Raw genomic sequence first — 27,150 nt, forward strand, 5'->3', positions numbered from 1 at the left:
GGAGGTTTGCACTCAGTGTAGGGCAACAGCGCAGGGGCAGATACGCTAACCAGTATGACAGAGTCCCAAGAAGACACACAAACATCAGAAAAGCTTAAAAAACATAACTTAGAAGAAGAGATTGGAAGATACATGTTTGTTTAATCAGCTAAGAAAGAAATGGACACTGATGGATATATCAGTTGCTCCATGAGAAACCCTTGCTTGCGTGTCCCCTCCACCCTAACTGTGTTGCTTCTGGAGAACAGGAGAGGAGAACTTAGGGTTGGTAGAGGGGGCATCACACTACGCTGTTAAAAAGCAACACAAAAAATCTGCCCTGGGGTCTTTGGTCTCTTGTTGTGGTATTTATTTTTGCTTCAAGAACTAAAAATTGCATTTTTTGGCTGAAATGGCACACCCTGTACCCCTTGAATGCATTTTCCTTCTGTAATTAGGAAGAAAACATGGGTGGAAAATGTATCCTCATGTGGCATGGAGCATGTTTATCTGTATGGGTATTGCTTTTGTAGAATGTTAGTAGCATGCTGATGGGCAGAGAAATGTGAAGCAAGCATTTTTGCTTGCTGTGCAGCACAGCATTTCATTCAGCTGTCTTCCAGATTTATTATAAATCAATAGGGCTTTTGTTTTAGGACACCCTTTGGTGCCATCCTTTTCAGAACCCACCTCCAAAAGGAGGACGATGGCACAGGCTTCATCTTACTGAATTCCTTCTTTGCCCTAATATTAAAGGTTTTGATCTTCAGTCCATCAGAGCCACATCTGCTCAGATTAATCATGCATCACATCTGTGCATCATCTGCCTATACACACACACCCCTGGATGCACAGGTGCATGCACGCTCATGCATCCATCTTTTGGTTAAAGACATTTACAGTATCAGGAGCCAAAAAAAAACAGTTAATAAGTTTTAAAAATAAGAAAGAAAAATACATTTTTTGTTTCCTTTGTTATTTTTTAAACCAAAACCGCTGCAGCATGAAAGAATAACTAATGTTTAAATATCTCCATTTTTAGCCAGTTTTGTCTTAAGAAATTATTAACATGGATATTTCAGCACTGGGAAGGATGCAGTTACTGTAATCCATTAAATACTGTAGTCAGGAAAAAAAAATGGGTTTTAGAAACTTATTTTTATTGAAAATCATCATCAGAACAGTACTCCCCAAAATAATTAATCTAGTGTATCCCATCACTGGATATAAATAAGCATAACTCCATAGATTATTGAAAACATCTTATGGCAGTTAAACTAATGGTGAAGCTTTCCCAGCTTGAAAGCTGCATTTAAGGTGATGTTTATCTCACACTCCACCTGGAAACAACACAAGCCTCCAGCTCTCTATTTGTGAGAGAAGTACATTTTGTTTGTCTTTTCTGTAATGCTTATCATTTCTGTAGGCTTTATAGTTTGATTTTGGAGAAGAGGAGGGAAAACTCGAATTTCTGACGCTGCATTTCCTGAACTTTTCTACAATTTCTTTAAAGCTTCTACTGTAATTTTTTTCAGTCTGAGGCACTTGAATGAGTTGCTCCAAACTCTGTTCTGTAATTAATTTCAGACATCACTGTTGACCCTCTTCTTAGTTTTCCTGTCTTATTAACTAGCGCTCCTTCCAAGAATACTGAAGTAGAGCAGAGCAAACTGCTGGCTAGGGCTGCTCCAGCTTTCTTGAAAGGCAAAGGGTAAGTTAAAGAGAGAGTATGTTCGTAGCTTGCACTAACACAGCTAAACCAAAACTTTTTCCTCTCTTCCTCCCACTTTTAATGTATTCTATAAACATCTTTTGTGAGGAAATTTTTATAACCAATTAACCCAGTGAGCTAAGCAGGGCATGTTTGAATATTTTTCTGTACATCTGGATGTGTGAGGTCTTGATCAGACACTTCCAAGCAAATCCAGCTTGTGATTTCAGTATGTTAATCATGTGTGTAACATATGTATATTTAATGTAGTTGTGCAATACATAGTATATTAAAAGAAATAGTGTTGACCTCACAATCTGCTGTATCTTGAAATAAATGGTGCTGTACAGCTCCAGTCCCTGGGCCAAGGCTGTCTCTAATCAAGTCCATCAAATACTCTAATGGTAATCCATTAAATACTTAACATATACATTTCAATAATAACAAAATAATTTCTGCCTTTGGTTTTGAATTCTTTTTTTTTTTTCTAAGAACACTGAAGTATTGGTTCCTGAATTCCCATTTCACAGTCTCACTTGCTCCTGCTTTCTCTTGTTTATTTCCCTCTGTCTGTCTGGACCTCACCCCCTCTCCTCCCGACCCTGTTCCAGGTTACAGTACAGCCTCGATGTTGCAGACAGGCTGGCTGATGAACATGTTCTCATCGGGTTGTATGTCAACATGCTGCAGAGCAACCCGGCACGGTTAGTGCAGGTTTGGCACCTCTGGGGAACCCAGGACAGGGATGTTGGTCAGCCAGATACTCTCACTGCTTCCTCCTGGCTACGTGCTGAAGCAGCTCTTTATGGGCACTAACCTAAAGGGGATGCATATGAACATGGGGTATGTCCTCCCAAAGCTGGTGGATGATGGCACTTGCTGTTATTCTCTGTAGTGGTGCTGAGTAGCAAGAGATTGCAAATAACTGCTTGGTTAAGAACAGCTGTACAAATTGATGGGAATACCATGTTTAGTCAGTGCAGGATTTGGCAACGGTACAGAAATCTTCATCCAACAGTGACTAACAAGTCCATGTTTTCAAGGTAGTAATTTTGAGGTGATCCACAATTTGTAGCTTCGCTTTACCTTGGAAGTAAGGAATGGTAATAGTATGTAACCAATGGCCATAGTAATAATAGGGATTTGCTCATTAACCTAGCGAAAGAAGACATTCATTTCAGTTTTTACATACATCAGTTTTTTTTTTAAATCTGCCTGATATCTGCATTGTTTTAATCTTGAATATAAATTTGTCCTTTCATTCAGATTCAAGTATGCCCATTTTTTAAGTTGGTGTCTTGAACATAGTTTGTTATTTCTTCTGGAGTGAATACAGAGCTTTGTCTCCTAAACTCACCTGCTGTCCTAGCACTTCTGGATGGTGAGACCACAGCATACCACTCCAGGGAGCAGGAACACTGGCTTTCGCTCACCTCTCCCAAGTGCAACAAAACTCTAGACTTTTCAGCCCTGTTCCAGCAATGTGGTGAGCAGAGCAGTATATGGCCCTAGAAAATGTGGCGCTGAACAGAAAACTGTTCAGTGTTTCTAAAAAAGCTCATGAGGTTTCTTTTGCTTCCAACAAACCCTTCAGTTTCCCATGCTGTTACTGCAGAGCATTTCCCAGGTTAAGAGATACTCTCCATTTACTCTTATATGTAGAGAAGGCAATAAGCAACTTCATTTGGAAGGGGGAATGCAGTGGTTCTCTGCAGTCTTACAAAATTCACTTCTGTGTGTAGCTCCAATGAAAAATGGGGGTGATTTGCCATGCCCAGTAGAAAAAGGTCTTCCTGCATTGTCCTGGACCCACTTCTCTGCTCTGTAGCCCACTGGAATGTGCAAGTCAAAAGGCAAACTAATTTTGAGGAAAATGAAAACCATTTCTTCAAAACAAAACTGTTTTGAAGGGGAATTTAATTTTGGAGAAGCCCTTCCAGAACTGTGGCTGTGAAAACAGGCTGTTGGGGCATGAGTGTAGACCAGTCATTGCCCATCTGTGATTGAGGACAGGAGTAGACTACCACTCAATCTCATTGAAGAAGGAGAAGGAAATGTGCCCCTGCCTACCATGAGTGATTGACTTGATGCAGTTGTTCAGGAGACAAGCAAAGAATGGACATGGCGTATAGTAAATTCTGGTGCTAGGCTGGTGTGTCAGGCATGGCATTTTGGATGCCATGTCTGTGATTCATTTAGCTTCACTGAGGACCACCACTTTGTTCCACTTGAGAGTGCTTGCTTGACTTCATCTTTACCATCTTCATCTTCTAGATTTTATCCAGTATATGCCAACCTGTTCCTTCAAGCTTCTGAGCCAACCTCGCCAACTCATAGTACAGTTATATCCAAATATGCACATGGAAATCATGTGCCATAACATCCTTCAAATTTAATTTTGAGGGATGAATGGAGAGTGACTGATAATGGCCTTAATTGTTTAAATAACCGATGCAAAGCCTAGTACATAACATCTGATTACTGACATTAAATCACTGCAGTCACAGCAACCTCAGTGAGAAGCAATTTCAGTCATTTATGTAAGATACCAATTAGAATTTGACAGAAATGTAACGGAGAGGAACAGCAGTTTTAGTCACGCATCACACCAGGCTGTGTTGCCATTTTCTGCTTTGTAGTGGTGAGACTGATAGTAGAGAAAGTGAATGTTTGTATTTAGATAAATACAAGAAGAAGGTGTTGCTATCCTGAAGCTCCTGTATGAAGCCAGTTTCCAGAGGAGGTAGGTGAGGCCTCTGCAATAGGCTCAGCTGCTGCATCTCGTGTAGCCTAGAGTGGCTTCTTCAGAAAATGTGAACTCCTTTTGTTCATGTCCCAAAATCACTGGATGCACTTTGCACAAAACCCACACAGCTGTGTCAGGATAGTGCTGTGTTCCAGTTATTTCACCCTGCAGCTTAATGATATTTGGTAACCCAAGTAAATTGTGTTGTTAACCATAACCAGGTAGCTTCTGATTTAGGGGAGGCTGCGGCTGGCCAGCTCAGCTCTTGTGTCTGACTGCAAATTCTCACATAGACATACCCATATGTGCTGCTGGCAGCCAGAGCTTAAAAGAGGAATGATTGTAGCTGGACCTTCACCTGCAATACAAACTTACAGAAATACTTTGTGAGCCAAAACAAGGGGATTTGTTAGATACTGAGTCAGGCTAATTTATAGTAGCTAATGATCAGTCCAGTATAGTCCAGTATACCTTTTTCTCTGTTTCAGGTGTAACTAGTATTTGTATTTTGGGTGGGTTTAATTAATTTAATTAATTTTCACTGCTTATATTTATTTTTCATCTGCAGTTACTTGATAACCACAACTAGAAGTACAATTTTTCCTTTCCATCCCTCACAGGCAAATAAGCTACTTGAGGGTTTTTTATAATCCAGTACTCCAGGGCAGATTAAGAAACAAGAGAAAGAATTAATTCATTACTTATAGTAACTGTATGGGTAGAAAAGGTATCCTTTAGTCAGATGTTTGTTTAGCTTAATTGTAAAGTGTATTTTATCATGTGAAACCAATACTTGATATTTAATTTAGTTCATCTTCAGTTTCTGATTCTAAATAAGAACTTATAACTGCAAATACTTTTCCTTTTTGTTCAAATAAGTTAGAGACTTTTTCTAGTTTTGAATATTAATACCACATATTTCAGTCTCAGGTGCAGTAGAAAATAAGATGTATTATAAGTAGGAGGTTATTTTAATTCCATACAAAGTTATTTTCTGATTTATTTTTTTTTATGTTCTGTGGTGTAGTACTGTGGCAAGTAATATTTCTGTAAAATGCTATTCTATTGTATTTTTAAAATGTTTGTTACGGGGTTGTGCACAACAACTAACTCTAGCTAGGAAGTCTGGTCTGATCTTCCCTTGAAAGAGCAAAAACATTCAGAGACCCACTGATAGACACTTGGTTCCCTTGAGTAAACCCACATACCCGAGGGTTATCAACATTTTGATGGTAAAATCTTGGTGATCCTAAAGTAAATGGCAGATTAAGAATAGCAGAAGGCTCAGATGATGTCTCTCAGTTTAAAGTCCCTTAAAACCAGGACAATATTGAAGGTTTCACAGGTAAACAATCTTCGGGATACATTTGATGGGTTGCTGTTAGGACATTGTTCTTACAGCCCTGAGGCTTAGAAACCTACCCTTTAATTTGTCAGTGTTTTCTGTGATCAATTATTTCTTAAGTGACAGTTTGTCGAAAAACAGCATGTCATGAAGACAACACAGACACCTCTACTGCAAAAACTTCATGAGAGATTGGCATTTCTGAGACTTTTCTAACGAGTGGTGACATAATTGTAAAACTATCAGGGGACATCCATATCATCTGTTGCAGGGTGCCTAGTGCAGAACAGACAGACTGAGAAATAAAAAAGATCCTCCAGTGTCATTCCTTTGTTCACAGGCTATCATATTTTTCATCCTTTGCCTGCCATTTTGAGATCTCTTTTGTATGGATCTCCTTTAGACCACAGAATATTACACAGATCAGCTAAAGCCTGAAAAAGAAGTCCTGAAAGAAGTACTTTACGTCTGAATCATAGTAATTCTGCCACACCCAGTTATTTCTAATAACTATAAAGTCTTTAAAGAAATGGTCAGTAATGGAGAAGCAGTGTTAAAGCATTGTTTTAGAAAAGAAGGATCAGCAGCAGGATATTTGTATGCAAAATGTTCAGTTTCTTCCAAAGGATGCTCGAGTCATTCTCTTGAGAGTCCCAAATTCTGCACACACATTCATAATATTTAAAAATTGCGTGTATTTCACTGCATCATTGTCTGTGAAGTTGCTGAAGTAAAACAGAAGTGAATTATGGTGAATCAGAACTCTTGGGACATAAAAATCTTGGCAGTTGAGGCTAGTGCTGCTGCGCATACATCTGTGCTTAATGATCGCATAGAACAGGTATATTTCAGAATTAAATTTTATCTCAGACTTTGAAATTTAATTTACAAAGGTTTGGGGCCAGCGATTTGTGGAATTCCTAGATCAAATATGGCGTGCTAATAGATCTTATTTTATTACATCCACCTACACATAAATATATATCCAAAACATTAAATAGCAAGTAAGAATAAAAAAGCTACAGTCACTTGGTTCATTCAGCAAAGTCATTGTCTCAGGGATTAACTCCCATATCAGAACTATGTTGCAGATTGTACCATGCCAACAAGTGGAACCATAATCCATTATTTTTCCAGGGTGGATAATATGGTTGCACTTTACTGTAAAAAGGAGAACTGATGCTGAATGCTTGTTCTTTTCACAGTCATATGTTGGGATGTGATATTTTAGTCATTATGGAAAATTTAAAAACTAATTATACTGACATTAAAGTAACCCTTGGTACCTGGTTTGCATAATTTTATGTGTCTACAAGAGCTACTTGCCCCTTTCTTTCTCTAGATGACAGTAAGCATGAGTATGTAAGAAGCAGACCTATATAAATTTAGAAAAATATCTTTAGTTTGGGTCCTTTCAGAAAGTAAATCAGTTATCCCATGAGCATCTGAGTAAGCATGGAATTAAGCTGTATGTGTAACAAAATAAATTAAACGTAACCAAAACCAAAAAGTCAGTGTTCATGTACCACCAGAAGTCTTACAGGATTAGCATATGCATAACTCCTCTGGGTCTGCCTTTTCATAGCTTTACTATTTTTCGAAAATTCATGTTTGTTGTCTCAGAGGCTATTTATTGTCAGAATGGGAAAAAGATTATGTTTGTCTCTTTTCCTGTACCTCGGCGAGCCATAGCAATTCCTCGTGACTCCCAGCTTTAGTTTAATGATCAATGAATATCAACCACTACTCATCTTTCTACATCTCAGTGGACTTAATCAAGCCAACCAAAAGATGCACATTGTAGTTCCCTGAGGTACCTGGGAGTATGAACTCACTGAGAAATATTGGAGAAATGTTTCCTTTTCCTTTTAAAGATGCCAATTCTTCAAAAGCCAAACCTTTTGCACAAGTGTCATTTTTGTCTGAAAGGCATTTCAGGTTCAACATACAATTTCCAGGATAAAATAAGAGTAAGATGCCCCCACCCAAAATAACCCTTGTTTTGTGCACTCTTTAGAAACATGAAGCTCGTTCTCCAGCAAGCAGTTGCATGTCCTGAAGAGCCCATTGGTAGGGAGGCCTGCGCCTGTCTCCCTTGAGGCAAAACTTGAGGTTGCCAAAGCATAAGAAAAGAGAACAGACTTACCTCTGTCTGGGGTAGTCTGCAGGCTGTCTTGTATTCCACACAGCAAAGCACTCTTCTCCCCTCTTCTTAGGGGCTTCACTTTTTTTTCTTTGTTATACACTAAAATTAATGCAGTGTAGGATTCTAAATCCCAAGATTATCCAGGGTCAACTAAATCCTCTTCATATTTCTTTTTTTTCTCAGTTTCTTAGTTTTGGTTGTTCATTGCAAGCTTCTAGATATTTAGAAATAGTAAAGGTTCTCACTATATTCCTTTTTTCCTGCTCATCTGATTAAATAATAGACTTAATTTAAAATAAGGACAGCTGAGAGAAATGTTTGCCTTTGATATTGTTAGGAAAAAAAACCCAAAGTAATACAAAGTAATAAATTGCAGTATTTTAAAGAAATTCAGCATACTTGCACTAAGTTCTTGCACTTTCTGAGTGATTTCTCTGGAGATTTTGTGCATGTGACCAAAGCAGCGCTTTTCATAGTCAGTGCTAAGTAGACTCCTGCATCCTGGCAGCAGGAGTTGGCTCCCAGTCCAAGTCTGGGATCAGCAGTACATCATTGTGTGATTCCCTGAAATCTTGCTCCCAAATATCAAAAAACCAAGAATAAAAGAGTCTGATTATAAATTTATAGATCAGTGGTTCCAAACTGTGGTCCATGATGCCTCGGTAAGTGGCCTGCAAAACTGTCTAAATAGTGTTCTCTGTTGCAAACCTGACAAAGCTGCTCCAGCTGGCCTCAACAAACACTGAGGTTCCCTCTAATCCTATACCCAAAAGGAATCATTCTTCTAGGTGATACCAAGAAGGCCGAGAAGTAAAAACAAATGCTGACTGGTGGTCCTAACCAGCTGCAAGCCCTCTCTGGACAGAGGAGACTGCATGTTGCATCTTGCACGGCCCTGGCCAGGGGTTGCAGATCGCTGCTGTTTCCCCCAAGGGAAGGTGCTGCCTGGCCCCTCTTGCTGGGCCTTTCAGGGAAATTACCCTCCCACTTCTCCCCTTCATTCAATTAACGTCTGCCATTGTTAATCTTGCTTCTAAATTCTGTAGTGAGCGTGCGTGAGTGGACAGTGAGCCAGAGCAATGGTGGTTTTTCACTGTGTGTTATTATTCTCCTGTCTCCCCTCCTTCCCCTCCACCCCTGAGCAGCGTGCTCGACAGCGCAAGTCGCCTGGATGAAGAACATAAGCTGATCGCCAGGTATGCAGCAAGGCTGGCAGCAGAAACTTCTTCATCAGTAAGTGTTTTAATTAAAGGAAGGCACTTTCCTTCTGTCATGTTCCAGGGGCTTGGCAAGATGAGGGAAATTACATCTGACAGTCCTAATGATTAATGGATTATTTTTCCCATATCCTTTTCATCAGATGCTGTTAGGCTTCAGTAATAACATTTTTATGCAGTCCATTTAAACCAAAGAATCCACATACTAATGCATATAATCTATATACTAATGCAGTGGTATTTAAACAATTACAGCAAAGGGAGTCTGACTTCTTGAACTCAGGAAAGACTAGAAAATATTATTGGAACTAGCTTTGGTTAAAGGTTAATGATTTACTGCAGTGGAAAAATGGGGTGGTTAATCCATTTTACTCTTTAGTTCAAATATTACAGCCACTAGGGCCCTAAGTGCTGAGGATTTTAAAGAATGATCTTCATCAGGGTGACTGTAATGACCCCCTGCATTAGCCCTGGCTCCCATTTTCATTTTAGAGCACTGATTATTCTGCTCTATGTATCCCAAGATAGAAGATGATGACAGGCTAAAACCTCAGTAACTGTATTCAGGAATAAGAGAGAATGAAGCAGGAGCCTAATTGAAGTATATAAAATCTTAAATGGCACAAATAAGGTCAGCCTAGTAACTTTTTTTCCATCTCAGCACATTTGATAGAACAAGAGAGCATAAATGATGGTTAAGTGAAAAGCAGCTGGTCCAGGGTGCCCAGAAGCATATTTTCACACTGAGATTTACACTGCGAGGTCAACTGCAAGGGTGAAATCAAGCAAAGCTCTTCGTGTAAAAGCATGGAGTCACATCCATCCCGAGTGCAGGCAGTGAAGATGAAGCTGCCACTCTGTGCAGCAGCTGTCATGGGAGTTTTCACACTGCCTGCAGCTGCAGGGGAAGAGAGGAGTGCATGGGTGCTCCTGGTCTGCCCGGACCAAATCAATCCTTTCCAGAACTGTGAAAATGTTTCAAAGTTTAAGTCAACCTGTACTTGGTGATTCTGTTTCTGAAGGATAGTAGTTCTTTATGGGAACAAGATTTCTCATTAATAATGTCTCTGGGCAGAAACTGGTAGAAATCAGTTGTATATAACATGTGTCTGTGATGTGGGGTAACTTAGGAAACAATATTTCCTTTTTGAAGGAAAATACTGAATTTCAGGGTTGTTTTGATGAGAAACACTCAGATCACAGCAGTAATAACTCAGCAGTGTATTTTTTAATGTCTGATTCTTTCAGGTTGAAGTTAGAAATAAAGGGGTATCTTTGATAGCTGTGAAACTTTAAATGTCTTGCTCGGCATTGTCACTGATTAATGCTGAATTACAAGAATGTGAACAAATAAAAGAATATTTGCTTCCTGCTGATGAAGATGATACAAGAGCATAGTCCAATGAAGATGTAGTGAGCATAGGGAAATAGTTTAATCCCTAATTTGTTTTATTGGGGAAAAAAAGGTTCCTGAAGGACTGGAGAAAGAGATTTTCTGAAGTATCATCAGAATGTACAGGAAAAGTTGGCCAAATGGGTCACACAGCCAGACTGAGAACTGAGTACATCTTTCAAACTGGAAGGAAAACTGTACTTTCAAGAAAAGAAAGCTTCACTGCACTGGATATACATCCACTTCTTGCTGGAGAGAGACAATTGGTTTTGCCTCAGAGTATTTCTGTTGTCTATAGTATCAAAATTAAGAGCTATAGTAAAGCAACTGCCGGCAGCAGTTCCGTTGCCTTTTACGATTGGTTCAGAGAAAGCTCCTTTAAGAAGCAGTGAATGACCGGATGGTAAACACTTAAGTCTTATTTACTCCAGCAGGTACCCTGCTTTTAGTTGCAATGGAGCCATACTGGTATGAGCACAACATGGATGCTCTTTTTTTAGTGCAAGCAAGCCTAGCACTGCGCTTTCTGTAAGGAGATTTCGTAGAGCAGCTCTGTGTTGAACTCCTGGCTGCATGCTGGCTGTTCCTTCTTCAACGCAGCCTTCTCTTTTTTACAACAGCAGCAGGGGCAGCAAAGAGGGGCATCCGATATCTCCTTCACCATTGATGCAAACAAGCAACAAAGGCAGCTGATTGCAGAGCTTGAAAATAAAAACCGGTAAGCACCCACCAAGCACCTGGTTTTGTTTGGTCTGGTATATTGTGTGTGTGTGTGTTTCCTGACATTTTTAACCCCCTGATTCTGCGTAGTGTGCTTATACATGTGCATACACCTCCCCCTACAAAAAGCAGAGGGCACAAAAAGGTCTGCAAAATATGACAAAGGCTTTAAGATCCACAGCCACCCTGTGTTTTAATGAGTGTGCTGTTCAATGGCATAATGTACTGTTTGCAGCTGCTGTTTGTTAAGAGTTTAAAAAAAAAAGCCTATCCTGTCTCAAAACCAGATTAACTTTGAGTCGGGTCCTCTGTAGCATTGTAACATGAAATTATAAAAGGATCAGTCACACTGATAATGATATGCTCCCTTGCTTTTATTTGTGAAGAAGATGATTGAAGCTCTCCAGAACACCGTCTGCCAGGGAAAGCTTTGCAGAAAGGCTAGCAGCAAGTTAAGCTGCTGATCAAATGAGACACTAGGTATGGATGTGACCAAGACTGAGAAAGTCCAGGAGTAATAGGCCAGCCAGACCCAAAGAAGAGAGCTGCCTGTTTGTTAGCAGCAGAGGATCTGGCCCTGGATATCCGACTGCCTGATGCCATGAAATGTGTGGCAGCAGAGCTCTGCTTTTGTGCCGGACAGTAAAACAGAGGCTGGCCCAGACCAGATGGTTTTCTGTTCGGAACTCTGCACCGCCTTCTGTCACCGTGTAATGAACCACCAGCTCCAGTCTTCATTTGTTTTTCATAGTCCGAGGCAGCCTCCTGACCGTCTGCTGTGCAGCACTTTTTGTGAAAAAGAGAAAAAATCCCCAAAGGTTTCAACCTTCTGCTGCAAAGCTTTGTACCAGCCTTTTGACAGAGCTCTGGGGCTGGCAAGCCAGCCTTAACAAGTTGCATTAAGGGGCTTCTCTATTAATCTTTGACCACCCTCATATCTCTACTTACACTAAAATTATTTTAAAGTGTAACATATTTTTTCCTGATACTTAAGAGGGAATGTTATTTTAGTTTTTGTGAAGTTCATGTGATGCTTGGGGAAGAAGGGAGCAGTATAATTAAGCATATTGCTATTTCACATCTACCTCTGATTTTTGGGGGTCTTGAAGAAACATTTCCCTTTGTGGTGAAATCCTAAAAGTTTATTTAAAAAATTTCCAGAGATCTGTCCCAGTGCTGAGGGCTTATTTTGTTGGTTGCAGCATGTTCATTGTATCCGTGTTGTTAAAGAGCTATATATAGTCACAATTTTTCTCTTCTTGTGATGTCCAGCAAGCTGGTTTAGTGGAAAATTACTGACTTGTAGCCTGCTGTGTATTCTCCTCCCCAAGAGAAATCCTGCAGGAGATCCAGAGGCTGCGACTTGAACATGAGCAAGCATCTCAGCCCACACCAGAGAAGGCACAGCAAAATCCCACTCTTCTTGCAGAACTCCGGCTCCTGAGGTAAGTCCACAGCAGTAAAACCTCTGGCAGTGACTTCTCAATAAAAGAAGAAACAAGAGATAGCCTGGCTTATGGTTTTGGGGGCTTTTTTGAGTATCACAGAATCACAGAATGTTAGGGGTTGGAAGGGAACTCTGAAGATCATTGAGTCCAACCCCCCTGCCAGAGCAGGACCAGAAAACCTAGAGCACATAACTCAGAAGGGCATCCAGACAGATCTTGAAAGTCTCCAGAGAAGGAGACTCCACAACCTCTCTGGGGAGCCTGTTCCAGTGCTCTGTAACCCTCACAGTGAAGAAGTTCTTCCTCCTGTTGAGGTGGAACTTCCTGTGCTCGAGTTTGAATCCATTGCCCCTCATCCTACCACAGGGCACAAGTGAAAAGAGCTTGTCCCTGCCTTCTTGATGCCCAGCACAATGTGTGAGTAAATAGCACAATGTGCATTTTTTCTCCATTTCCAGTGTAGGCTGTAGTCCTAAAAGTAATTAAGCTTATGCTTTGAACAGCATGCATGAGGAATCTCACGTATTACTCATCTCCATTAAATTAAGTGTGTGCATTAGTGTTCGCAGAGTTAGGCCCTTAGGTCATTTGGAATAGGTCCCCACAGCCCTGTCCAAGTGGCATTAATTATATGGCGAAAAAATGTTGTTCTGTCAGGACAAACGCTTCCACAAAGATTCTCCCTTATGCTAAAGTAAATACAGAGCTATATGAAAATATAGCCAGAATTAGATGCTAATTTTTGGAAATTTCTCCCATGTGTTGAGCTCACAAGGAGAGATCACTTCTCTTCCGGGTGAAAAACCAGGCTGCAGAATGACCCTCCTTGTCACGTGGGAAGTGAGGAGTAATGTCATCTGCAGCAGCTGAAGATTTAGAAGATAATTTCTCCAATTATTTCACCAAGCTAAAAACATTGATATGGATGTCTCTGCATGTTAATTACTATACTCTACATGGATATACTAATTGCCATCTATATCACACTGAAGAGAGAAAATTGTCATTGGCCCAGATTCATAGGCTCACTGGAAGTCCTGGAGTTCATGTTGTGAGAGACAGACAGAGAATCCAGTAAGAACTATTCAAAGCACTTCATGTGAATAGAGAACAGAGTGTAAACACTCTTATTTCCAGTGAAACCATGCTAGATTAAATTTTATCCCCCCAACAGAGCAGTTCTCTCATGAGAAGACTAAAGAACATTTTTGGCCACTTAGCTGCTCCTCCCACAAGTGATATTTTAGGGGTCTGATTCATAAGCAAAGAAATTCCTGTAAGGAATTGTGCTAAATTTTTTCTTTACAAATACTGTAGTTTTATTATTGAGTTTTCCACAGTAAAATATTTTTCTGTTTCAATTACATTTGCTTTCCAATCTGAACACAGATTAGCCTCTTCATTTCTATGACTGATTTTAGTGTGTAATTGCTTCTGGATACCTACAGGCAAGTAACATTCTGTGAGACACAGAAAACTGACCATGATGAAAATATGTACTATGTAGCTCCTGTGCATCAAGCCTCAAGTCTGCTTTAAGCAGATTTAGGAGATTAGCTTTCTGTGTAGTTGACAAATAAAATTAATTATCCTTTAAAAAAACCTAAACTAATTATTGTGCAGTGTTAAGAGACAGACTACTTTATTTTCCCCTCTTTTCAATTTTGCTACACATATTAGAAGCATAATAACCTTATTTGAATTTTCTGACACGGGGTGTCCCTAGGGCAGTGATACTGAGTTCCTTGATGATGATATCCTTTCTGATTTCATGTGCAGTGTCAGAGAACAGCTTTAAATCTGTGGGTCTGTACTGCCTTGCATACCTTCTAGAGTGTTCATGATTGAAAGGCAAAAGATTGGCTTTTGATTCACTGTGGAATTTCTACACCACTTCAAACTCTGCGACACTAAAGGTGTCACGGAGCTGTTCTCATCGTATGTAAAACAGCAGGACTCCAAACAGCACTGATTTGTATCAGTTCTCCCCAACAGATTTTTGGGACTTGAAGCAATTAGGGCAGCAGGGCAACTTGGATCATATAATATTAAGAAATGCTGGAATCTGTAAAGTATGTTGTGGGTGCCTGTCTCGGCATCTTTTACTAGTTGCTGCAACTGAAAGGAGGTTCAGAACACAGCATTCCTTCACACCACAAGTGCTGTCTTGGAGACAGGTTGGAAAGTCCATTACTTCCAAGAACTTGCTCCAGAGTACAGCTAGAAAAAGATTAGAGGAGCAGTCTGTGCACTGCATACTGCTTGGGTCTCTCTCCCCAGAGAATAAATCCAAAACCCAGCAGAATTCTGTGCTAGAACCTGCCACTTTGAATTACTTGGATAAGGTATTTTATTTTTATTAGCAGTTTCTTAAACTCAATTGCCTTTGTACAGTTCATAGCATTTCCAACTATTACATGTCTGGAAAAGAAAAGCCAGGGCAGACAATTTATAGAAAAAATAGATTAATACTCCAGAAGAATATATGCAGCCTGTCAATGTTACTATATGATCCTATTATATAAGTGAGAGGTAGCACATGTGAGCAATCCTGTAGAGGTCAGTGCTGTTTATATCAGAAACTGCTCACTCACAGAGTGCTCAAAATCAGGGTTTCCTGTTTCTCTAAATACAGGAAATGTGTCTAGTCTTGTTGACTCTGGTGCTTTTTCATTTAGGATTAAATTATCATATTTTGCAGGTAGTACAAGGCTAACAACTGTTTTTGTGTTATTTGTAACACAGTACTGTATAAAATATACCCAATATGTATATTTTACAACACTAATGTTGTTAATTCATCATAGCTTCCAGGAGGCAACAGTTTTGTATCTATGTGAGGATATCTCATGTGCAAGTGCTGAACTCAGTCTTAGCAGTAGAACTGAGCAAAATCAAAACTGTTCCCACTTACGTGGCCACAAACTGCCTGTCACATTTGGAGTGGCTCCATATTCACACTCTCACAGGACCAGCACTGGACTCCAAGTGCAAAGAGCTATATTCAAGCAGTTGTATCTCCACTACATGATAGTCTTGCTCTTGTTTTCAGAAAAAAAAAAAAAAGAAAGAAATATATATCTATAAGCAAAAGCAGATCACTTTTTCTGGCTGAATTTCTGAACTCTCTTAGCTTCTCTCATATCTTGTTCTGTTCAGTGCCCCTGCTGTAATTTCCTGTCCTTTGGGGCATGGCTTTAATTTCTCCTGACATCTAGTGAAGTTGTTGACTAGGGAGATCCAAAGACAAAAACTGCCAGGCATTCCCACAAGGGACTACAACACAAATTTGTTTGAACCTCATTTGTTCTTTGTACAGGGGTTTGTGTCAGTGTCTGTCTTTTTACTAATCACTATATGCGGTCCCATGAATATTCTCTGATTTGAGGAAACTCCGTAGCTTTCATGCAGCTCCATTTCTAAGCGCTGTGCTGAATTCATACCTTGTGTTTGCTTTCCTGCAGTCTGTAGACACACACCTCATAGACAGGCTGGGGAAAGGATGCAGTTAAAAGCGGATGCTGTGAGGGGTGAGCTCTGATCAGATCTGCTTGTTTCTCAGACAGCGGAAGGATGAGCTGGAACAGAGGATGTCTGCTCTCCAGGAAAGCCGGAGGGAGCTTATGGTTCAGTTAGAAGGCCTCATGAAACTGCTAAAGGTAAGGAGCTCCACCTGATACTACCAGAGTGAAGTGAAAGAGGAGAGGGAGGAGACTTGACCACAGAATTCTGCATTTACTATTTCCACCCATAAATCTTGGCTTTGTTTCCTTCCCTTTCTATTTTTTGCTTTAGTCTTTCAGTTCAGGGGTATCAAATAATGTTGCTGCTAAATGGATGGAACATTAGAGACAGCTTCAAGTTATCCACTAATTAATACAATCCCTTGAACAATATTGCAGCATGATACAATGTAGTCCTGTTTTGCTCATTTGCAGAAGGATTTGGCTGCATCTCCAGATTTCAGGCTGGCAGTCTCTGGACCCACCATTCAACAATGTCCAAACACAAAATATTTTGTGGTCCAGTTTCAGGTGTTGTTATAGTTTTCTCGGTTGAGGACAAAACAAAATAAAAGAATGAGAAAAGAAACAAAACAACATGTAGATTGAGATAACTAAAACTGTGACAAAAACAGTTCAGCACTGTACACTGTTATCTACTCCAGCTGACAGAATACAGAACTGTTTTACTAGTTCCTTTACCTTTGCCCATAGTCTGTCAGATGTGCCATTTGACAGCCACATCTAACTCTCTGATCCTAGAGATGCTTCCCCAGCAATACTTGGTCATTTTCATGGATACAAAAAACAGCCCTTGTGATGCATGAAACAGATGAAACATGCCTCAACAAAGGATCTCAGTTAAAAGTGGTGATATCAAAAAGCATGTGCATTTTTAAGACAGACTAGGGTAGGATGGAAAATCTACCTGTATTTGCAGGGTCCAGCCCTATTTTACTTGATGTGCCTCAGGACACAGATGATACCAGAAATTCACATTGTGAGAAAGTGATCTTAATGTTGTTGTTGGCCGTGCCAGCTAAAATGTGTGCATGGAAATACAGTGCAACTTGGGTCAAATATGGCTCTGATAAATGCAGAAAAAATTTCATGGAAATCCATCAAGCAACATGTGTTTGCATCAAAGGACAAGTTTGACCCCTTCTGGCATTTGCATCTCCTCAGGCACAGGCTTCTGCAGCCACAATGCGGGACATGGTGGCACCTGAGCAGCAGAGCCCACCAAATAGCCAGCAGATTTTTGGGAGCTAGGAGTAGGCAGGATGCTTTTCACTTCACCTGTGAAGTTCTGCAGTGCTGCAGCTAATAGTCAGGGCTGTCTGCTGTCATTGCACACCCTGGACAAGGAGAATCTGGGGCAGGAAATGATAGTAGCTTTCTGCACGTTTTGTACTTGTCTGGTGTTTCTAAGTGTGCTGAGTTGGGACCAAACCTGGTCACATACCTTCAGCTATCTCAACTGTAGCTTTAACCCTGTACTCCAAATTTGGCTTGGTATTCTATTCTTTACTTACATTCTGGCTAATCTCATGTGCTGATCCTCTTTTTCTTTAGGAAGAAGAATTGAAGCAGGTAGTAAGTTATTGACTTATTGCAGGCATTACTAACTCCTAAATCTGATGGCGTTCTGTGATCTATTTTACTTCTTGTATTTGAAATGTGTGCATGTTCTTTTGACCAAAATTAATATTTTGCACTTCTTTCAAACATTAATTTCAAGTATTTTTGGAGCAACTTTTACAATTAAACACCTTAGCACTCTAGGAAGGGAGTCATGGCTCCAAGGAGTCTTGATCTTTTTTCTCACTCCTCTAAATAAAAGCACATAAGACAGTGAAACCATCACTTAAATGTAGTGAAACCAACATAGAATATTAATTAAAGAAGACTTCTAACACAGATAACATTTTGAAAATGTAATGAAACTTCTGGAACTTTAAAGAGTTTAAATTAGACCAGGACAATGAGTTTGAAATCCCACCTCATCCAGAAAAAAGTCAGGGCATGGTGTGCACGTCTTTTAAAGTGAGCACTAACAATCCCATGAGTCTTCAGAAAAATAATGTAGTTTCTAAATGGCTCTACCACCTGAATAAAAAAGGGTAAGTATTTATGTTACCAATGGTAAATTTTAGAAGATTAAATTGTTTTAGAGCTTTATAGTATTGAAATGGATCTTGGAAAGATATTAGGTTAAAAAAAAATAAATTTTCAGGCAGCAGTTTGATTTATGAGTCAAATAAAAATGTTTCAATTTAACAAAACACGCTTCCTCTTGCTTTCATCGGCTGAAGTACACTCACAAGTCTGATGTGTTCTATCTATGGTAGAGCATGCAGAGATTGTAGGTAATTCTCCCAGTCATAAAACCAACATTTTGGGTAATTTTTGTAGAGCATAAATCTGCTGCACCAAAAAAAAGTGTATCTGACCAAACATCACCTCTGTGTAAGGGCTGTCTTTTTGATTCTGCATGACAGTATTAAAAGATCTTCCATTTCCAAAAGAGAAGTTTCCAATGTGACAGAAGTTTCCCTACCATATAAAATGCTCACTGGAGAGTGTAAGTGAAAGCACATTTTCAGGCTATTATGAGAGATTATTTTTTTTGCTTCCAAGAGTAATAGCTTCACTGAATACCAGGTGATAACGCTATGGAATTACTCTCACCATTTCCATGAAATGATCCCCATTACACTGCCATTCATGATCTGTTGAGAGAAACAGGATTAAATTAATTTCTGGAGGAATTCATTTGGAATGAGCAGCCTAGCAATTAATTTAATGCTTATGAGCTTTCTGTTTCTTTTCTGCCCTTGCCTGAGAAAGGATAATGAGGTTTTCACATCCCTGTCGTTTGATGAGGCTGTGAGACACTTTCCCCATCTGTCGTCCCAGTGCAGTTCCGGCAGAGGGAGCAATGGGCTAAAACTCCTGTAACGCCAGGAGTTTTCATTGCAAGCATTTTATCCTAAGCATGCTTGACACTGGACAGTGGGAAATCTTTTCCTGTTTAGCAAGGGTTAACTTGAAATCCTTAGCACGTTGACTAGGGATGGTGAATTAAACAAAATGCATGGAAGGTTTCCTACAAGGCAGGAGAATATTGATAGGCTGCAACCAAGCACGACGTAAAAGCTGAAGCCACCCATTTGTGGTGGCTGGGGTAGTTCCTCTCAGCTGGTGGGGCTGCCGAGGTTTGGGAGCAATTCAGTGCTTGGTTTCTCTGCCGAGATTACCAAGAAGTCACTACTGATTATCACAGCAGGTTTCAGGTTGTTAGCTCTAGCCTGTGAAAACTACATTTCTCCTGACAGCCACTAAGCAGGAATGCCCTCCTAGTAGCACTCCATTCTCACAAACTTGTACTGAGGCATAATCAGGCATTTCCTAATATCCTCCTATTTACACTTTCTGTTCATAAACTCTGTCTGATACTGCCCAAATAGTATAAAAAGAGAGTTTTTCACCAGACAGGGGACTCCAAATGCTTCCTCTCTCTATGCTTCCCAAATAGCTTGTTCCAACACCAAAAGCTACAGATAAGAGAGCACTGTTTATCATGAACACAAGAACTCAGTCATGACTGCAAAGCAGACACAAGGGTGAGCACTGGTGTGCAGCAGCTTTTACATTTCTCCTGTGGGAAAATTCCAGCAAAGAAGTACTGGCAGGCATCTGTTATTTTTAGTAAATAAAATGCCTGTTCTGAAGTTCATTCCCTAAATGTGACTAATGTAACTTGACTATAAGAAGCAAATTTTTTCTTTTTTTTTTTTTCTCATCTTCTCTGAAAGTTCCCGCTGTTCTTGATGTTCCACAGAACCAAGATTAAAGGCAAAGGGGAGCTCAGGAAAAAGGGCAAGTGAAAAAAGGAGCTGGGAACCAGAAATTCATTCACAGATGAGCATCTGGCCTTTATATATGTGATTTCCTTTTCATCGTTCATTAAAATGTTCTAAAACCAATCATTAAAGAAATTACAAGTATTAAATCCTCCATTCTCCCATCAGTAATGTGCTTACTCCTCATAAACCTGATTTGCCCTTGATGTCTCTCTGGTGATATTGTCTCTTAGAAAGGGGTGACAGAAGAGAAGAACAAATAGTATTCTCATACATGATTTATGGTCCAGGGCAGGAATTTATAAAAATCTCAAGGGTAATTCTGCACTCCTCCTGCAATGGGCTGCTGTTATCTGTTTCAGAACATATTTGCCAAAGCATATCAGGGGTGCAGTGGTAGCCACTACAGGATTCAAAATAAATGCCATGGGAAGAGTTAAGGAATCCTCCTGAATTCTCAAAATAAAGGCATGGTGAGGAAAACACCAGCCCTCAGGTTACTTTTCACTGTAAACAACGAAGCACATGTATTGCAGTTCCCCAGCAGCACTCAAGCCACCTACCATCTACCACACACAGGTTTTCAGTCAAACACCACGTGCAGTTTGGTGTGCGCTCCAGCATTTGTTTTTTCTTACCTGGATACATGTTTCCTGAGGTTTTGAAACAGTGGAGGAAAAGGGCACTGAGTTTCTTGGTATTTCTCACCCAGCTGCATTTGTAAAAAACGACTGTTTTGTAAAGTCTGCTTGAATTTCCACTAAATGATACTAACTGCAAGGTGCTAACAGCATGACATTTTACATGACTGGTGTTAAAACATTTTCACTTCCAGCAGCTGAACCCATAGCAGGAGTTTATATTGCCCTATCCCCACAGTGTTTTGGGAGTCCCTGAGTATATCCTGCAGAGCCAAGGATTTTAGTAGTGTATGATTTAATAGTGGCTTAAAATAGTTCTCTAGCCCTGAAGAAAAAGCACGAAGCTGTATTATTTATTGAAAATGTCAGACTTTATGTGACTGAGAAGGTGCAAGTACCATGCACTTCTCCTGCAGGGAGGTGGAGGGCAGGAATGTGATCAGCTCTCGCGGCAGCGCTCCAAGGAAAGGGTTTGTTTCAGTCCCTTGTCCTGGCTGAAAGCCACGTCAGTGGCCAACATGTTTCCCATCCTGACAGCCTGGCTGGGTTATGTTTTATCAGACATGCATGTGAACTGGGGGAGTGAGAGAGGGAAGAGAGCAGAGAGAATGTCTATGTTTTGGTGCTTATTAGCTTGAATTTTATTTCTTTTTTAATTTAGCTGCCTGACATTTTCAGGGAAGTAGATATTGACTCATATTTTCCTACTTACGGTTTTTCTACATGGGAAGCCTTGCTGTCCACTGACAACTGACTTCAGTATATTTCCCTTAGCAAAATTAACATTATCCAGCTGATCTACGAACAGCATGATGCCTTTAAGCTGAGGGATGGGTGACAAGGACAGCAGACAAGGGCTCATGCCAAGACCAGTCTCACTCCTCTTGATTGTTTTGCAGACCCAAGGGGCAGGCTCCCCACGTTCCTCACCCAGCCACACGATCAGCCGACCGATTCCAATGCCCATCAGGTCTGCCTCTGCCTGCTCCACCCCCACCCACGCACCGCAGGACTCTCTGACCGGAGTGGGAGGAGATGTGCAGGAAGCCTTTGCACAAAGTAAGTCTCAGCAGTTGCTTGTCTGAGGTACTGGGAGACTGTTTGAAGGATCATTATTTCTTGTGGTTTATGACTAAATGAACTCGAGGTTCGGAGCTGCGTGCAACGAAACAAAACAAAACAAAAAGCTGCAACGGTTGTGTTTAACCATTGAAAATAACATTGTCAGCCATCAGACTTTGCTGTCAAAGTGAGCAGGGAGGTAGAAAATGGACAATGATGCCAATTCATAGATTTTGTGATAAGGGGGAATTTTGATGCAAGATGGCCAGACCAGTTATCAGTACTCTGTTAACCAGAATTACTGTTGGCTTCAGCAAGGCATTGTCAATGTGTTTGGTTTCCTTCGCTAGGAATAGATGATACAATCACAGAATCAGTTCAGGGGGAAAGGGCTGTGTTAAGTCACCATGTCCTCCTGCTCCAAGAAAGCCAGCTTCAAAGTGAGACCAGGTCATTCAAGACTGTAGCCAGTTGAATTCTGAATGGCTCCTGGTGTGCGTTTTCCACAGCCTCTGGTCCTGCATTTGACTACACTTACTGTGGGAATTTTTTGTCCTTGTGTCTGATTGGAATGTCCCTTAATGCACCTGTGGCTGTTGTCCCTCGTCCTTTTGCTTTGGGCCTCTGGGAAGGGGTCTGGCTAGACTAGACAGGAATCAAGCCTGGAAGTCTAGGCGAATCCTTTCCGTTTCCAGAAAACTGGCATAGGCTGCACAGTGTTCTTCATTCCACTTCCCACAATAAATTTTAAAATATTTTTAATTTCTAATGCCACAGATTAAATGTTTATATTCAATACAAAGGAAAATAAATAGTTTGTGTGATCTGAATGAAGAAATACTCCTTTTTCTAATCTACTCTTTTCTAAAACATTTACATCACTGCAGTTTTTTTATTTGAATACGTTTGCCTTGTTCCACTAGTACAAATCAAATGTAAGGGCAGCTCTGGAGTTCCTCTGCTACATCAGAAGCGCATTTGTTCCTAAGAGCCCAGCTCAGCCTTCTCATGCACCTTTCCCCTTGACTTTCATGGGTATCGTGTCTGTGTATCTTACAACAAGGTTGAATCTAGAACTTTCTACTAAAGTGCTAGTCAATTCAAGTATTGAACATGTTTTACCAAGGCATAATTCCTAGTCCAAACATACCAGGTTGCTGGATATCTCATTTTCTGTGGCAAAAGACACAGGCAAGATACCTTTTTCTTATTTCTACTGTGAAAAAAATCAAGACAGTCAAAAACATGGACCACTAACCCCTGTGGACAATTTCTTCCAGAGTTAAGAGTAAGAGAAATAATGTAGTGGCCACAAGAAAATATCCATAAATTATTCTAAGGCTGCCTCAGGCAAATTCTCTTTAATTATATAAATGAGTTCTGTTCAAGAGAAAAAGCAACATAAAAAGGTAAGAAATCACATTTTAAAACTGCTGCATTTGATAAATGTCTAGCTTTATGTTGTTATTTACCATATTCTCTGGAAGATCAAACCCAAAGAACTTGAAGCCAGCCCTTCTGCACATCTTGACATACAGCTTTGTGAGTGGAGGGGTGGGCTGAGCGGCTGCGGCTCCGTCCTGTGCTGCACCAACAGAGATCTGCCTGGAAATACCTAATGCAGACAAGCCATGGTTAAAGCACTGCTTCTTTTGTGCTTTTTTTCCCCTCTTTTATAGCAAAAAAATCAGAGATAGAAAATTGAGAAGGCTACAGAGAAGGAGTGGCTGGCTGAGTGTGTGTGTAAGAGAGATTAACTACTTTACATTCCAGTAACCATAGAATCATAGAATCATCCTGGCTTGAAAAGGACCTTGAAGACCATCAAGTCCAACCATAACCTAAATCCCTCTACCATAACCTAAATCCCCCTACCTCTTCAGTGCTTAAATCACACTGTTAAGCACTGTATCTGTATTTCTTTTAAACACTTCCAGGAATGGTGACTCCACCACCTCCCTGGGCAGCCTGTATATGTATATATTTAAAACACCTGTCTAGGATTTGGGGAATTTTTTTCAACTTACTGGTTTACATGCAGCTAGTTTTAAAGAATCTACAGCAATCAAATCCTGCCAGTCTGGAAGATTAGCGATTCTGTGGGATATGTGGGATATTGATTATTCAGCTACAATAGGAGTTAGGTTTGGGATTTGAGTTAAGCATGTGTTACCCACAGCCTGCCTAGGGAAGGAGTATTTCATGCAACTCACAAGAGCCTTTCATGATTGATGGCTAAGGGAATATCGCCAGGTTCAGCAGGGAAGCACTTCTAGATCCATTATTAGAAAGAATTTAAAAGCAGCCTGGGGCTGTTTAGAGATGCAATAGTGCTTCTTTTATTAAAAAAAAAAAGCAAGCGAGAGAAAGTAAATTACAGAATATACAAGAAAGTCCTTGAGCTACAGGAGAGGCTGAGAGGCAGCAAAGAAGAAAAATCCATATTGGTCTTGATGAGGTTGTGTTTCTTCAACATTTGCCATAATTATCTGGCAAATACCCGGCAATAGTGGTGTCATTGAACAGAGCTGTGGGAACTCAGAGAAAACACTTAATTTCCTCCCTCCTCCCCCACAGACATTTTAAATGAGTTCACGCTGGATTTAATCTTTCTGCTGGTGTCACCAGACAAATGCAATCTTGATGGCAATGAATAATCTCCACATATCTGGCATTGTGATTAAATGAAGCATGAGAGTAGGCTTCTGCTTTTGCATACAGCGTAAGTAAATGAGGCCATTCTGCAGAGACCTCTCCTGCACGTGTCACTCGTAAGGACTTTGATACCCTGAATCAAATGGTGGCTTTCAGTAGGGTTGAAACTGCTTTCAACAGGAAAACATATGTCTTGTGAAGAATATTAACACTGTGCTTTCTCTGTCTCTTGTTTCAGGTGCAAGACGGAACTTAAGAAATGATTTGCTGGTGGCAGCAGATTCAATCACCAACACCATGTCTTCTTTGGTAAAAGAGCTAAATTCTGGTGAGTGAGGCTTATGAGAGTGGATAGTCACCACATTGACATTTCACATATATTTGAAAAAATGGGAAGCAGGAAATTATAAACCAACAAGAAAGCAGTGTAATATATCTTCAAAGCTTTTTATGCTTTTAGAAAAAAAAAATCCTTAAATAACATCTTCAGGAATCGAGCAGTTCTGAGAGCCATGGGCATAGAGGTGCAGCTGGATACAGTAAAAACTTTGAGAAGTTTGCTTGTGAGTCCACGGGGATTTTTGCTCTTTAGAAATTTCATTCAGTATAGAAAATACAGGACCTATTATAAAATGTAGTCTGTAGTATTTTCTTAAATATAACCTACGTAATAACCCAGATAAGCAAAAGCTTCACTGTTCTCTTCCACCACAGTAAAAAAACTACAAGCTCTGAAGATATATGTAGAATAGTGTACTGTTATTCATTCTGAGGAGGTGCTATTCCAAGTTGGAAAGGCAGAGAAAGGCTTAGAGAAATAAGCAAGTACACTTGTGAAAGTTAAATGGAACCATGTGTCACCTTTTGCTTCACAGAAGTGGGCAGCGAGACAGAAAGCAACGTGGACTCGGAATTTGGACGGACTCATTTTGATGACCTTGTTCCATCCCCAACGTCTGAGAAGGCTTTTCTCGCACAGATCCACGCCCGGAAGCCCGGGTACATCCACAGCGCTGCTGCCACCGGCTCCATCCGCAGCGACATGTGGGTACCTGCTCAATACCAGCTTCATCTCACTCTATTTTCTGTTGAGAACAATATGCAATATGTTTTGTTTTCCCTCCCTCTCAACTATTTGATTATCAAAAAGAAATGCCTACATCCAAGTGAGGACAGCTTCATGGTTAGATGGTAGTGAGCTCTGGAAACAATAAAGGCCAGAGCTTAGATGACCCCAGGAGTGGGTGGTCTTGCATCCAGTCAGGTGCACTCGGGCAGCGTGGAGGCTGTGGGACAGCTGTGCTCCTGCAGCCCTGTCCCCTTTTTATCCAGACTGACTGGTCTGTTGGAGGCCACTAGAAAAAGATACTTTTTTTAAATGGAAAAGACAGAATGCTTTTTATTGACCAACTCAAATTGATCAACAAATCAATTTATTTTTCGAACCTGAATATTCTTGTCAAAGACAATAAGCATCTTTCAAGTTGTTTTTCATTCAACCTCTTTGTATCGAGTTATTGAGAACTTTTGTTCCTCATTGTCATAAGGCTGTATCCCAAAAATGCCTTCAGCATAATATGCCCTTTGGTTTACTTCATCAACACCAGACCACTGGAGAGGGGAAATAGCAAAAGTGTTTTCCACTGCCAGGAAAATACTAACCAATGGGACATTGTCTGGACTAGAATTATCCCACACTCCTCATAGTGTAAATAAGGGGAAGTTTTATTGACTCTGTATATCATTCATCTGAGGAGGCTATTTATTAATAATTGTATTTAGGGTTACAGAAGATGGAGACCCCTTTGTCAGAGCAGATGATGAAAACTATGAGAATGACTCGGTCCGCCAGCTGGAGAATGAACTGAAAATGGAGGAGTACCTGAAGCAGAAGCTGCAGGATGAGGCATACCAGGTGGGAAAAGGACATGAGCTGCCTGTACATCTCCATAAGTGAGAAACAATAATGCGCCATAGCTGTCCAATGCCCTTCTTAACTTGTTCTGGGCCGTGGGAGGTGGCCTCTTCTCAGTTCCAGGAGCAGCTGTATTCCAAAAACTGCTGTTACTCTGCCACAGACACACATGCATCTAGACTTTGTGCATTTCCAGGAAGACCACACTCAACAGTAGTCCTTAAGCTTACCAGGGCATCAGGTGGGACAGGATGGCCCCTGAGTATGTTCTTTGCTGGTGCCTGCCAAGTCACTTAGACCTCATTCCCCTGTACCTCACAGGCTGGTTGGTGCTGTCAAGCTGAGTTCTTGCTATATTTAAATTTTTATTTTTTTCTCCAGTAGCAAAAAACATTCATAATGGTTTCTCTGGGGTGAACTGAAGCTCAACTGCAGTCTGTGTGGTATTGTCATTGTCAGAATCTGGAAGGAGAGGAAAGGATCTGAAATTAACTGTACCCCAGAGGACCAAGTATTCAACAAGCATCTAGAGTAGAGAAGCCTGGGGATTTGTCATTAAAAACCCCTGAGAAAGTTTTGAAAGGACATTTGTTTAGGAGTCTGGGTAAAGCAAATTTGTCAGGGGGAGATGGAATTCTGTAGATATCCTGTCTTGTCTGTGTAACGGTCTCCACTTCTACCTGGTGTAATGGACTATCACCAGTTTTTAAGTTATTCTGACTTGAATCATCCTAATATAAAATTCATTGCTTCTTATAATGTTGGTATTAATGTCAATAGGAGGGCACACCCAGTTTGGTTAT

At 40.4% G+C, this 27,150-nt stretch overlaps 1 protein-coding gene across 31 annotated transcripts in view; it reads left to right on the forward strand.

The window, feature by feature from the left end:
• Positions 1 to 27,150, forward strand: part of DTNA (dystrobrevin alpha) — a 230,251-nt gene that overhangs the window by 191,141 nt on the left and 11,960 nt on the right. For 14 of the 31 annotated variants that reach the window (XM_051612641.1, XM_051612644.1, XM_051612646.1 and 11 more), the window contains 11 exons: positions 1,592 to 1,690; positions 2,302 to 2,394; positions 9,073 to 9,160; positions 11,158 to 11,255; positions 12,589 to 12,702; positions 16,268 to 16,364; positions 17,784 to 17,801; positions 21,615 to 21,774; positions 24,671 to 24,760; positions 25,308 to 25,476; positions 26,215 to 26,347. In XM_051612641.1, the coding sequence (XP_051468601.1) occupies positions 1,592 to 1,690; positions 2,302 to 2,394; positions 9,073 to 9,160; positions 11,158 to 11,255; positions 12,589 to 12,702; positions 16,268 to 16,364; positions 17,784 to 17,801; positions 21,615 to 21,774; positions 24,671 to 24,760; positions 25,308 to 25,476; positions 26,215 to 26,347 (1,159 nt within the window). Of the gene's footprint in view, positions 1 to 1,591; positions 1,691 to 2,301; positions 2,395 to 9,072; positions 9,161 to 11,157; positions 11,256 to 12,588; positions 12,703 to 16,267; positions 16,365 to 17,783; positions 17,832 to 21,614; positions 21,775 to 24,670; positions 24,761 to 25,307; positions 25,477 to 26,214; positions 26,348 to 27,150 lie in introns of those variants that run through there. The other 17 variants (XM_051612651.1, XM_051612656.1, XM_051612652.1 and 14 more) reach the window with 12 other exon arrangements.

The sequence above is a fragment of the Apus apus genome, chromosome 2, assembly GCF_020740795.1.
Source record: "Apus apus isolate bApuApu2 chromosome 2, bApuApu2.pri.cur, whole genome shotgun sequence".
Taxonomy (NCBI): domain Eukaryota; kingdom Metazoa; phylum Chordata; class Aves; order Apodiformes; family Apodidae; genus Apus; species Apus apus.